At 40.1% G+C, this 12,451-nt stretch overlaps 1 protein-coding gene across 5 annotated transcripts in view; it reads left to right on the top strand.

Moving 5' to 3' along the window:
• Positions 1–12,451, top strand: part of CLIP2 (CAP-Gly domain containing linker protein 2) — an 82,495-nt gene that overhangs the window by 51,457 nt on the left and 18,587 nt on the right. For 2 of the 5 annotated variants that reach the window (XR_015742142.1, XM_087926504.1), the window contains exons 8-10: positions 1,295–1,355; positions 3,064–3,168; positions 10,271–11,215. Coding sequence is in view for 4 of the 5 variants with exons in the window: in XM_087926504.1 (XP_087782630.1) it covers positions 1,295–1,355; positions 3,064–3,168; positions 10,271–11,215 (1,111 nt within the window). In the remaining variant the exon portion in view is untranslated. Of the gene's footprint in view, positions 1–1,294; positions 1,356–3,063; positions 3,169–7,779; positions 7,840–10,270; positions 11,216–12,451 lie in introns of all 5 variants that reach the window. The other 3 variants (XM_087926512.1, XM_087926516.1, XM_087926508.1) reach the window with 2 other exon arrangements.

Genomic DNA, 12,451 nt, shown 5'->3' with positions numbered 1-12,451 from the left:
GCCTTTCTGATCGACAAGCTCAGCATCTTAGCCACTAAGCCACTGCGTCCCTTTTGTTTGCTTAGGAGAAGGCAAATAATCAAATTTGGTGGTGCAGTGGTTAGAATGCAGTATTGCAGGCTAATTCTGTTGACTGCCAGCAGTTCGATTCTCACTGGCTCAAGGTTGACTCAGCCTTCCATCCTTTTGAGGTGGGTAAAATGAGGAACCAGATTGTTGGGGGAAAGAGGCTGACTCTGTAAACCGCTTAGAGAGGGCTGTAAAAGCACTGTGAAGCGGTATATAAGTGCTATTGCTGTTAGTGACAATGTATTAATATTGAAGTGGGTCACAGGTAGTACTTGACTTGCAACCACAATTGGGACTGGAATCTTGGTTGTTGAACAAGGCAGTATTGAACACCCAGATTGCAATCACATGACGATGGAAATGCTGCAATGGCCTGAATTTCAAGTACCAGTTGTAAGTATAGGTAGTCCTCGACTTAACAACAAGCATTGAGCCCAAAATTTCCCATTGTCACATGAGACAGTTTTTAAGTGAATTTTGCCCCATTTTGCGACCTGTCTGGCCATCCCTGTTAAATGAATCCCTGCAGTTGGTAAGTTAGTCACAGAATTGTTAAGCAAATTTGGCTTTGTTTGTCAGAAGATCAGAAAAGGGGCTCATGTGACTCTGGGACACTGCAACCATCATAAAAATGAGCCAGTTGCCAAGACCTTGAATTTTGATTACATGACCACGGAGATGCTGCAAACGTCCCTAAGCGTGAAAAACAGTCATAAATCACTTTTTTCAGTGCCATTGTTATTTTGAACACGGAATGAAGTGTCACAAGTTCAAACAGTCACTGAACAAGGGGTCGTTAACCAAGGATGACCTGTAATGTGTTAGGGAGCAGGAGAGAGCCAGCTTGGTGTCATGGTTATAGGGTATCAAGCTAGAAACAGGAAGAGTGAGTTCTAGTCTTGCCTTGGGCATAAACCCAGCTCGATGACCTTGCGCCAGTCATTCTCTCTCAGCCCTAGGAAGGGAACAATGAAAACCACTTCCAAAATCTTGCCCAAAAAACTGCAGGGATTTATCCAAACAGTCACCAGGAGACAATGCTGACTAAAACAGAGGGGGGGGAAAAGGAACATTAGGAGTGATGATCATTCTATAAACAGCAATACATCAACTTGTTTGAGCTCCATTTCATAATCTGAGCTACATGGTATAAGAGAGTGGACGTAATAACTTTGGAAATTTTTCCACGTCACCGCTTTCTTCTGACTTTTCCCTCCTTTTACAGGAAGGTAGAGGATTTACAGTTCCGAGTTGAAGAAGAATCCATTACAAAGGGAGATTTGGAGGTAATCAACAGCATGGGCTTTCTTTATTAGAATTTATGCACTAGCCGGAAGGATTGATGATCTCTTCTGCACTGATTCCCTGTCATCTCCTTGTCTTTTAATAAATTGAGTTTTGATTGGCTAATGCGGGCTCTTACGTGTGTTTTGCAGAATGGCATAGGCAAAATAACATCGCGGGGTGTCCCACAGAGAATTTGACTAGTCTGTTTTTTATAGACAATCACTGAAACGGGGTGTGTGTTGTGTTCCAATTTTTATTTGCTTATTTTGAACTGTTCTGGAACTTGTTTGGCTCAGTAAATTAGTGTGTAGATCACATCACAAGCAAGGGTAAAGATCACGTATGCTCACTTATTCTAGTTTTATTTCTAATTTAAACAGAATCTGTTTGAGTTCTTAGTAAGTAAGGAAAATGGTATCTCCAGCTTACTCTACTTTGTAAACTCTTATTTCAACAAAGATTATATAAAACCTAACAGATTTCTAGTATTCACGTAGGAGCTGTTTCATTGTTCCCAATGGTTATCAACACCATCCTATACAAGTGTACTTAGAACTAAGCCCTATTGATTTCAATGGGACCTGCTCCCAAATGCTCTAGGGTTCTAGATGTTGAATTTCAGCTCCCTTCATTCATTAGCAATCATGATAGCCCAGTTCCCATGCATCTGGAAGGCACAAGGTTTGGGAAGGCTGATGTACGAAATATCCGTTCCTAGAATAAAATTAGATTTAATTCAGAAGGGAATGCGTATTACGTTAAGCGCCAATTAATACAGCATTCATGCACATCTGCTGGCAGTCTGACCTGGACAAATAAGGCTGAGTTAATATATCCTAATTTTGATGTTCTGTTTGTGGTCCAAATGCACAAAAATTGCCACAATCAATGTTGTGTTATGCTCCCTTGGGTAAAATAGCTTGTGCACACTAGCATGATGCAAAAGAGAGACTACTAACATCCATGCTTTTCAAAGACTGCTCCCCTGATGCATCTGACTCAAAAGTTCTCAGATCATTATTTTTGGGAGTGAGCAAAACTGCCTGAGTTGGCAGCAGTTCCCAGGCTCAGTGACCTTCTAAAATGGATGCCTGTGGAGATTCTCAGTCATCCAGGTCATGGTTCTTCCAAAGGTGCTTTTTCAAAAGACAGCAGTTTTTCCTTGGAGACGTTGCGCTTCTCATCCAGTTCTGACTTCAGAACTAAAGAAGCTTCTTGGATGAAAAGTCTTCAAGGAAAAACAACAACATCCTGTTGCCTTTTGGAAAGAAAAAAAAAATCACCTTTGGGATGTCTAAGATGGATTTGACATGAATTGTGGCCAAGCATCTTATCTCTGGACCAATAACTGATGCGAGGAGATTGTCTGGAGCAGCTGTTTGGGAGGGGAATTCAACTGGAGTTGTGACACACCAATGCATTTAATAGACTGTGTCTGTGTTTACAGTTGTGAAGCGGATTGACTTGAAAACTGCCTTTTTTGCAAAATCGTTGCATTCACATCTTGCATCTTGTGTGGATAGCTGGCCCTGTGTTTACCAATCTGGTCCTTCTCCCCGTCCCTGTTGTGTAAACTGTCTTTCTTCATTTTGTATACTGAAGAAGATAATTTGCAGGCATCTCCATTATGATTATTGTTATTATTCCCTTGTTCTCTCCTGTTTGCTTTCTTTTCTTCCTTTGGTTTCCTTCCTGATGTGTGACCAGACTCAGACGCAGCTGGAGCATGCTCGAATACGGGAGCTCGAACAGAGCCTCCTGTTTGAGAAGACCCAGGCAGCAAAGCTTCTCAGAGAATTGGAGGAGAGCAGGGTAATCCACCCAAACACCTTTGCTGCCCCACCTCATGCTAGCCAACGCCTGCAGATTCAATTGCTTGCTGGCTATGTTGATAACTCCCTATAGTTTTTTGTTTTTTTGTTTTAATTTGAGCTTCCATGTTTCATGTTAACATCTCGTTTTGCAATTACTCCCCATGCTCTCCACAATTTCTTCTCCATTTCTCTGGAGATGGTAACACTTTGTAGTTTTGCCTTCTTGGTCTATTGGACGAATCCTTCTTTTGATTTCCATTCTGCAGCTTTCCATGCTATCATTTGGATTGGACCGACTTTGCCACTCATCATCCAGTTTAACAATAATCATCGGTTGAATACAGAAAGCTATTTACCTGATGATAGGCTCTTGGCTTTGCAAGCAGTTGTGTCTTTTCATGGTGGTATCCCATGAATAAGAGGCTGTTCTTCTGTCTCCAACCTCACCATCGCACCCCATTGGAAAGCAGGGGGGAGGAGGCACAATTCGTTCCCCCCTTTTCCCCTCACCTGAAACCCCTCGCCAGCTCTCTCCATGCAATTCTCTGCACGTGACTTGGCCCTTGGTAAATGGCAAGCTGTATTCACCCATCACCATTGCAGAGTTGCTTGGGCCCCCAGGAATTCTGCATCATAACTTAATTCTGCAGGTTCAGCGTTTTGGAAAGCATGGTAAAAACAAGGATGTAGGTGTCAGGATTCTTATCGAAAAGGATGGCATTAGGTACTGGGATAAAGCTGGGTCCTTGAAGATCTATCTCTTTTTGCTGTGCCTATTTCATCTACCCGAATTTAATCTAATAGCCTGCTCATTTTTAATCCTGGATCTTAGAGTACAGGAGGATCCTATATACTTGCCGATAACTCAGAACAGACTTACAAGCCCTGTCTATCATGTATCGTCGAGTCATATTCAAAGCAGGGATGGGCCGCTACCGGTTCACACTGGTTCTGGTGAACCGCTAGCTAATTTTATGGCCAGTTTGGCAAACCAGCGAATCCCACCCCTGGCTGGCCCTGCCCACCCCTCCCTCCCCTCCCAAGAGTCCCCATGTGGTCTGATTTGGATCGCAGGTAAGTACGGAGGCTCGGAGAGGGTGAAAAACAGGCCTCTCGGAAGTTCTGGAAGGCCGGAAACGGGAGGCCATTTTCACGCTCTCAGAGACTCGACAAAGGCCTCTGGAGCCTGGCGGGTGGAAAACGGGCCTCCTGGAAGTTCTGGAAGGCTGGAAATAGGCCCATTTCCAGCCTACGGAGATCCTCTGGAGCCCAGGGAGGCCATTTTCGCCCTCCTAGAGGCTCGAGGAAAGCCTCTGGAGCCTCTGGAGGGTGAAAATGCCCCCCCCCAGCCCATTTTTGCTCCCAGACCAGGGTGGTGCAGGAGGCTGAGTAGGCCACGCACACCATGGCCATGCCCATCCAGCAACCAGGCAGAGAAACGGTTGCTAAATTTTTTGAAGCCCACCCCTGATTCAAAGCCTGGAGTGTATTTCATGCCTGGGAACCCGATTTTGTCCCTGTGGAGTTATCCAAGGGAACAGGGAATTTGAAAGGCCCCATCAATCTGCAGACAAGTGTAGTAGATATATTGGTCTTTGGGCACACTAATAGTCTCTCATGACATCACCATGTACGAAAAATGCTGTCAGGTTTCAGTGAAAGTTCAAATAGCTCTTTTTTCTAGCCTGTTTTGCAATTTGACAACCCTATAAGAGATTCAGAAAATTCAGAAAATTCCAAATTAAAATCCCTTTCAGCAACAAGAACCAGGCATTCTGGATTTGGTGCTTAAGTCTTCTAGAATGTTGTGTTTTCACGCGTAATTCTTAATCCCATAGTTAGACATAGCTTCTGGGTACCATATTCTTTTAGTTTATTCATTTGATTAGATTTATTATTAGATTTCTTCCAAGAGACTGAAGTAATTCCATGGAGATTTCCTTTTATTTTATCCCCACAATAGGATCCCTTGAGATAGGTTGGACTCAAAGAGGAGGAGTGACCTAAAGCCAGTCCCTTATGAACTTTAACGGGTGAAGGTAGACTAGAACAAGGGGTATGTTTCTTGTACAGGTAGTCCTTGATTTATGACCACAATTGGGTCATAACTGTGGACTCCCTGTTGCTAAGTAAGGAGGTTGTTAAGTGATTGGTGCCCAATTTTATTAATCATATGACCTTGGGAAACTGCAGCCATTGTAAATACCCAAATTTTGATCACATGACTGTGGGGATACATGTTCTAGTTGTCATTTTCTTCAGTGCCATTAGAACTTTGAATGGTTGTCAAATGAATGGTTATAAGTCAAGGAGTACTATAGTTCACCTGTAGTCGTATACCACATTGAGTCTTGGGATTGGCCCAAAGTCTCTGGGAAAACTTCTGTGACTAAGGGACACTAGATCCTGGATCTCCTATTCCTAGTCCAGCATGATCACCACTACGCTATATTGGCTGAGAGAGAAGCAGAAAAGCCAAAAGTCACTCGGTGAATTTCTAATGGAGAGTAAGGTTAACCAGAACTCAGGCCTCTCCCAGGTCTAGTCCAAGTTAGCCACTATACCAAGAACCACTGGTTCTCGATCCCCATCTATCAGTCTTTTGTGAAATCTATAGTATCTTTAAAAGAAAAAGAATCCTTTATCATGTGCAGTATTTTTAATTTATGATTTTCACCTCTGATGATGCCAGGATTTATCCATAGTTTGCCACCGTTCTGATCAAGGATGTATGGTGTTTTGTTACTAGACATAGGACTCATATATACAAAAATGATTCAATTTTTGTTTCTTTCTTTCATTATTATCGCTATATACAAAACCAGGAAAGCGGCTTATTCACATAGTCCTTTGGAGTTTTTCCTGCTAGTGCTTTTTTTTTCTCGATTTGTTTAGATTGAACTATTGTTAAATATTTGTAATTTTGCCTCAAGCTACTGGAGATGAGTGGAATATAACTTCGACAACATAAATAAATCAATTTGTGCTGTTATTACCCATTCTTCCCTCCAAAAAAATCTAAAAATTATCAGTACAAAAGGTAATACCAATATGGATAAAACAGGGCTATACTAGAGGAAATAATTTCCAAAACATAGTTGCTGTTCAAAATGGAGGGCTACATCTCTTTGTTATGTAGAAAAGTGTCATCTGTGTAACTGCTGCTGTCCAGATGTTAACTGTCTAGGGGCAACATAAAAGGTCTGTATTGATCTCTTTTTAAAAAAAAGATTTTTGGTTTTAAAAACCAATTGCTTCCTCTCACCAGTTGAGGAATTTTATGGGAATGAAGCTTGACCCTTTGGGTTCTGCCAGAAGCATGCTTTGGGAGTAAATGAATGTTAGAACATTCTGGTCAATTTTGCTTTGTTTATTAATAAACTTTCAGAGAGGAAAAACGTATTGTGAGTCGGATTTGGCTTAGGAAAATTCCTTCTCTTGATAAAATTCATCCATCACACTAAAATATAATGTATTTTAAGATTAGCATCTATGACCTAATCAGTGTGATGTGCTGCTGTAAACATGGGAAGAGGCTTAGTTTCTGCTGCCCCAAGGAATAAGATTATATTTGTGTTTGTTTGTTTTTTGAGTTCTGGTGTTCAGTTACTCAATTTGTGTAGCTGTCCACCTCAAACCAATGACAGTAGGAAACAAACAAAACAATTAAAACACAATACAAAAAAAAAAGAAATCAAATATGAAATTATAAAATAAATAAAAATTAAATATAAATAGCAGCCAAGAGATATTATAATTCATCGGTATCTTTAAAAAAAGCCAGGAAATAGAATCCTTCACGTAGTTGGGACCTGGGCGTATTTCCAGGTTTTCAAGACCTTCCAAAAGACCAATGGGCTTCGAGCCATCCTCATCTCAGGATTGGGTTTCATGAGATTTTGATAGAGGAGAAGAGATTTCAAATGGACCTTAGGAGAAACTTTTGGAGTCCTAAGAGCAGCTCAATTAGTAACATCTACTATTGTGTGACAGGTAGGCAGATTCCCCCTTGCTGTGACCTCAAATATGTAGCTCTGATTTTCCTCTATTAAGCAAAGGTTTGGGTCTGAAACGTTTGTGTCCTCCTCTAACTTTCCACTCTGAATGTTTAGAGCTAGTATTGCAGTTGATTCAGCGGAACAGCCTTTATTGACAGATTTCTATTTCCTTTTTACCATGATTCATAAACCGAATGTGCTGTGCCCCATCAGTTTCCCAGCTGCTTCTAAGGCCCATCATTAAACATTAACCATGGTCAGCAGTTTGCTTATACATCCAGCACCATTCCTTACATATTCCTTTAAAACATTTCTGTTAATAACTTCTAACCAATTTCCACAGGTGGGTGGGAGGGTGGTTAGTTGGTTGGCTGGCTGGCTGATACTTCCTTTTACACCAGGGTAAACTATGCTACGAGCAAAGGGTCAGTGACTATAGAACAATTGAGCAAACCCAAATCTGACATGACCCAATTTAGCAGATTAGGGTTGAGAGTTGAAATGCCTTTTCATAGCCTTATGAGAAATAATCTGATATCAGCTGACAAGAATGATGCCATTTATTTATTTATTTATTTATTTATTTTTCTTACTTTACTTTGTACTTTCAGCAGTCCACTATGCTGAACAAAAGGTTTGTTTTCAAGATGGAGAATGCTGGGACTGAAGGAGTAAGTTTTCAAAAGCTGCCCAGCATGCCTGCTAAACTCTCGAGTCTTGAGGTATTTAATCTACAGTGTTTCTCAAACTTGGCAACTTTTAAGGCACATGGACTTCAACTCCCAGAATTCCCCAGCCGGCTGGCATGCTGGCTGCGGAGTTCTGGGAGTTGAAGTCCATACATCTTAAAGTTGCCAAGTTTGAGAAATCCTGGTCTATAAGTGATAAAGATGATTGCAGAGTTGACAGAGGGAATAGATTGCAGTCAAAAGTTTGAATTGTAGCATCACACCAGTGGTGCAATGAAATCCTAATTGAGGGGGGACCAGCATGTAGCATTCCAGACAGCAAGTGGCCAATGTGTTATGGGGAAGGGAAAGGGGTTTTGTGCAGAAAACATATCCTGCGTTATTTTCTACCCACTCTCATTCAATCTGAGAAAAAAAAAATGTGTTTTTAAAGATTTCTTTTAAAGTGGAAGAGATATTATTGAAATTCTTATGGATAAAGGGTTGTTATGTTTAATTACAAAATGGCCAAAGTGTATATGTCAATATCCCGTCTTTTGTTCTACATTATTAGCCTCCCTGCCTTCTCATATTGAATCCTAAATTATAACATCAGGAGCTGTTTCTACGGCAGAGGTCTCCAACCTTGGCAACTTACGGCAACTACCAACTCCCAGAATTCCTCAGCCAGCAGCTGAAGTTCACAAGTCTTAAAGTTGCCAAGGTTGGAGACCCCTGTTCTAGGGAACTTTTCAGATTAGGAAGTGTGGCCACTCAGGGAGGCTTCAGAGCAGTGGGAAAAGATGCTACAGAAGACGACCTCTCCAGTCCTCATTAACAGTAATTCTAACTTAAATCTGAGCTGAGAAATATGGCCAAGGCTTTTTGATGTTGCTTAAGAAGAAGACAGGAAACACTTTTTCCCGAGGAAGTAATTTTTAGAAACCTCAAAATAATTCATGACGTAGTATTAGGAAAAAGAAAAAAATTGCCTTTATTTTGTTTCAAGTAGAGGTAGTCCTTGACTTACGCCCACAATAGAAACAGTAATTTCTATTGTTAAGCAAGTCAGTTGTTGAATGAATTTTTGCTCCACTTTATAACTTTTCTTGCCACAGTTGTTAAGGGAATCACTGCAGTTTGTTAAGCTGGTAACACGTTTTTAAGTGAATCTGAGTTCCCCATTGCTTGTCAGATGGTCGCAAAAAGGTGAGCCTATGGCCCTTCAATTGTCATTAAATAGGCGTCAGTTGCCAAGCATCTGAATTTTGATCACGTGACTTGGGGGATTCTGCAAGGGTCGTAAGTTTGAAAAATGGTCGTAAGTGACTTTTTTCAGTACCACTGTAGCTTTGAACAGTCATTAAATGAACTGCTGTAAGTTGAGGACCACCTGTAAGCACAGCAAGGGAAGAATTTTTATCCCCGTGTTGCCATTTTCTTCTCATGAGAAGCTGTATCCGTATAACTTTGCTGTCTCATCTGCACTCATTTTTCCCAATGGCTATTCTGATTGTAAATTGTGGAATTTTCATCCCCACCATATGGAGATCACCAGATTATAGGAGTATTGATTACAGGAGTTTTTTTTTTTTTTAAAGGAGAAGCGGTGATGCTTCCAGGCAAGTTTTTTTTCCTATTGCTTTCTAGAAAATTGCAAAAGACAGAATTGAACATAGTCCGATTCCAAAAGAAAGAAAAGCTCGATGGAAAATTTACCCTGGTGCAAAAACAAAAAAAGAAAAAAAAGGAAATCTAAAGCCTTCAGAGAATAAAATCTGTTTTACTGCATAGGTATTTGTAAGCTGCAATTATTCCTTTTCTAAGAGCTTTTTCACACATTTGGTAGCAAAATAGTAATAATAATCCAGTATGCTAAGATATTTGTAATCCCTCTTCTGTCCATGCTATAGGATGTTAGCAATACCAACACAAAAGACATTGGCATAATTTATTTAGGCAAGTTGGTTAAGATGTAACTTACTGTAGCTACAGCCCATTTGCTAAATTATTTTGAGAACCCAGAAAACAATGTTGACCGTGTTGTATAAACATTTCATTTCATTCATATTCTTACAGTTACAGATTCAGAATTCTGGCGGTTGTAGCCCAGCACTTTAGCTGTGCACTAGACTGGGAAGGGTTGGTTAACACTTTTATGCATCCCTAGAAGATCTTATATTATACAGTAATATACTTTAAAAAAAGAAAGCTTCCACAATGAGTGAAGAAGCTCTTTGGATTTTCAAGTACAGGGAAACTATGGCCATCCAGGTGTTGTTGACTCCATCAGTCCTAGCCAATGGTTTTGGATGGATGATGGTCAGCTACATTCTGATGACAACTGGAGGGCTGCAAGTTACCCACAAATGCATATGAAAATGCAATCACTGATTCTAATGCATGCTTGTATCCTTTTCATAATCTCTTTCAGTTAACTACCGTGGCAGAGAAGTCAAGAATCCTTCAGCTCGAGGAAGAGTTGACCTTGAGGCAAAGTGAGGTTGTGGAGTTGCGGCAATGTTTAAAGAATTCCCATCAGCCAGAATCTCCAGATCACAGCCTGGGCCTGCAGACAGAAGCTCTCCGCTTACGTGACCAGCTGTTTTCAGCCAACAAGGAGCACCAGAAAGAGAGTATCCAACTGAAAGAGAAGTATGAGAGGACTTTGAAGAAGCACCAGCAGGAGGTTGAAAAGTTGAAAGCTGTCAATGAAAAGTACTCCCAAGAAATTGTGGACCTCAAACAAAAAGTTCAGCAGGCCACCAATGAGAACATGGGCTTAATGGACAACTGGAAGTCAAAGCTGGATATGTTAGCATCAGACCATCAGAAATCATTGGAGGATCTCAAGGCTACTTTGAACACAGGCTCTGACAGCCAGCATAAGGAAATTGTGGAGCTGAAAGCTGTAGTAGAAAGCATCAAATTGGAGCACCACTTAGAGCTGGAGAACCTAAAAGCTAAGCATGACATTGAGATGGCAGTTCATATTAAAGAGAAGGAAGGCCTTAAGCTGAAGGTACAAGAAGTCAAGGAGGAAAAGGAAGAAAGCGACAATAATTGGAAGAGCCAGTTGGAAACCAAAACAAACCAGCAGCTTATGGAACTTCAGGACCTGAAGGATAAATGTCGAGATGCTGACCTCAGAGTTCATGAACTGGAGAAGCTACACAGTGATTACAAAGACCAGGCACAAGCCATAGCTTTCTTGAAAGAGCAGATCTCCTTGGCTGAGAAAAAGATGTTGGACTATGAGACCCTGCAGAAAACTGAGGTTCAGAGTAAACAAGAGATTCAGCGGTTGCAGGAGAAAGTTCTTGTGTTAGAGAATAAATTGCACTCCATGGAGCCCCTCCACCCTTCCCAACCCACCAATGTGAGTGTTTGAATTGAAAGGCCAGTGTCCACGAGTAGCTATGGGCTTTTTAAAAGAAATTTGTCATGGATCCCTATCTTTATTATTTTGTTTTTTTATTTTACTTATTAATATATAAATGAAAGAGTCCAACATTTAAACAGCTTAAGCTGTTAGCTAGATTTTTTTTTTTCTAAACTGGCCACTACGTGAGGCAGCTTGAATTCCTTCAAAAGGAAGTTCAACCATCAACAAACATGGATTAATTAATGATTTTGGACATTCATTCATTCATTCATTCAGGGTTCTACTTTGTTTATTATACTTAATTCATACATTAATGAATCAACGTTTATTTTTCCTTGTGAATTGAGGTACATTAGGATAAGTAGGTTCTTGAGAACTTACTATTTCAGAGTATTGAGGAAATATACAGGTGGAAGAAGGAAAACAGGCTGAAATGGTGATCCCTTTAAATCTTGGTTTCTATAAAATCCTGATTCTCCAGAATTTGCACGCAGTGGACAAATTAAATCGTGTTTATCATTTACATAATAATATACTATTGTAATTTATATAACTTGCATGATTACATCATATTTATGTCATTTATGTCATTTTCATGACATTGTTACTCCAACAGCATAAATTACATTTTGCTGATAAATTCTTAAGATTCAAAGGATTTTTTAGAATTATGGAAATCTTCCCCCAATTAATATTTCAAAATGACGTTTCATTAAAGGAAAATATTTATATACAAGGGTTGAAGTCAGGGGTCCCTGGTGCTCTCTGAGCTTGGTTGTCTTCTTGCAGACCTTTCATTACCAAACCAGGTAATATCATCAGTGATGATGTTACCTAGCTTGGGGAATCAAATGTCTGCAAGAAAACAACCAAACTCAAAAAGCACTGATGTTTCATTGTAATGCATAGTTAAGGAAGTAAGTCAAAGCCATTTCAAAAAAAGGACATACTATATCCTATTTCAAGGATTAAAGTAAGAGAAAATTGAAAAATGTAAGGGGAAGATTATGCCAATGGTAACATAGAGGGGACTGTGAAGAACTTATTCTGAACATAATTAAATGATTGCAGTAGGAAGATATTCAGTAATCTCAACTTGGTGGAATTCATTAGAAAAAGGAATCAAACTTTAAATTTCTATTAACTTGCAACTATTCAGTTAGCAACCATCCAAAGGTACATTGGCACTGAAAAAGATGACTTATGACCAGTCCTTGCATTTATGACTTG

This window comes from Pseudonaja textilis, chromosome 1, assembly GCF_049901715.1.
Source record: "Pseudonaja textilis isolate UNSWEBS1 chromosome 1, rPseTex1.2, whole genome shotgun sequence".
Lineage (NCBI taxonomy): Eukaryota > Metazoa > Chordata > Lepidosauria > Squamata > Elapidae > Pseudonaja > Pseudonaja textilis.
This window is presented reverse-complemented; position numbering and strand designations above follow the sequence as displayed.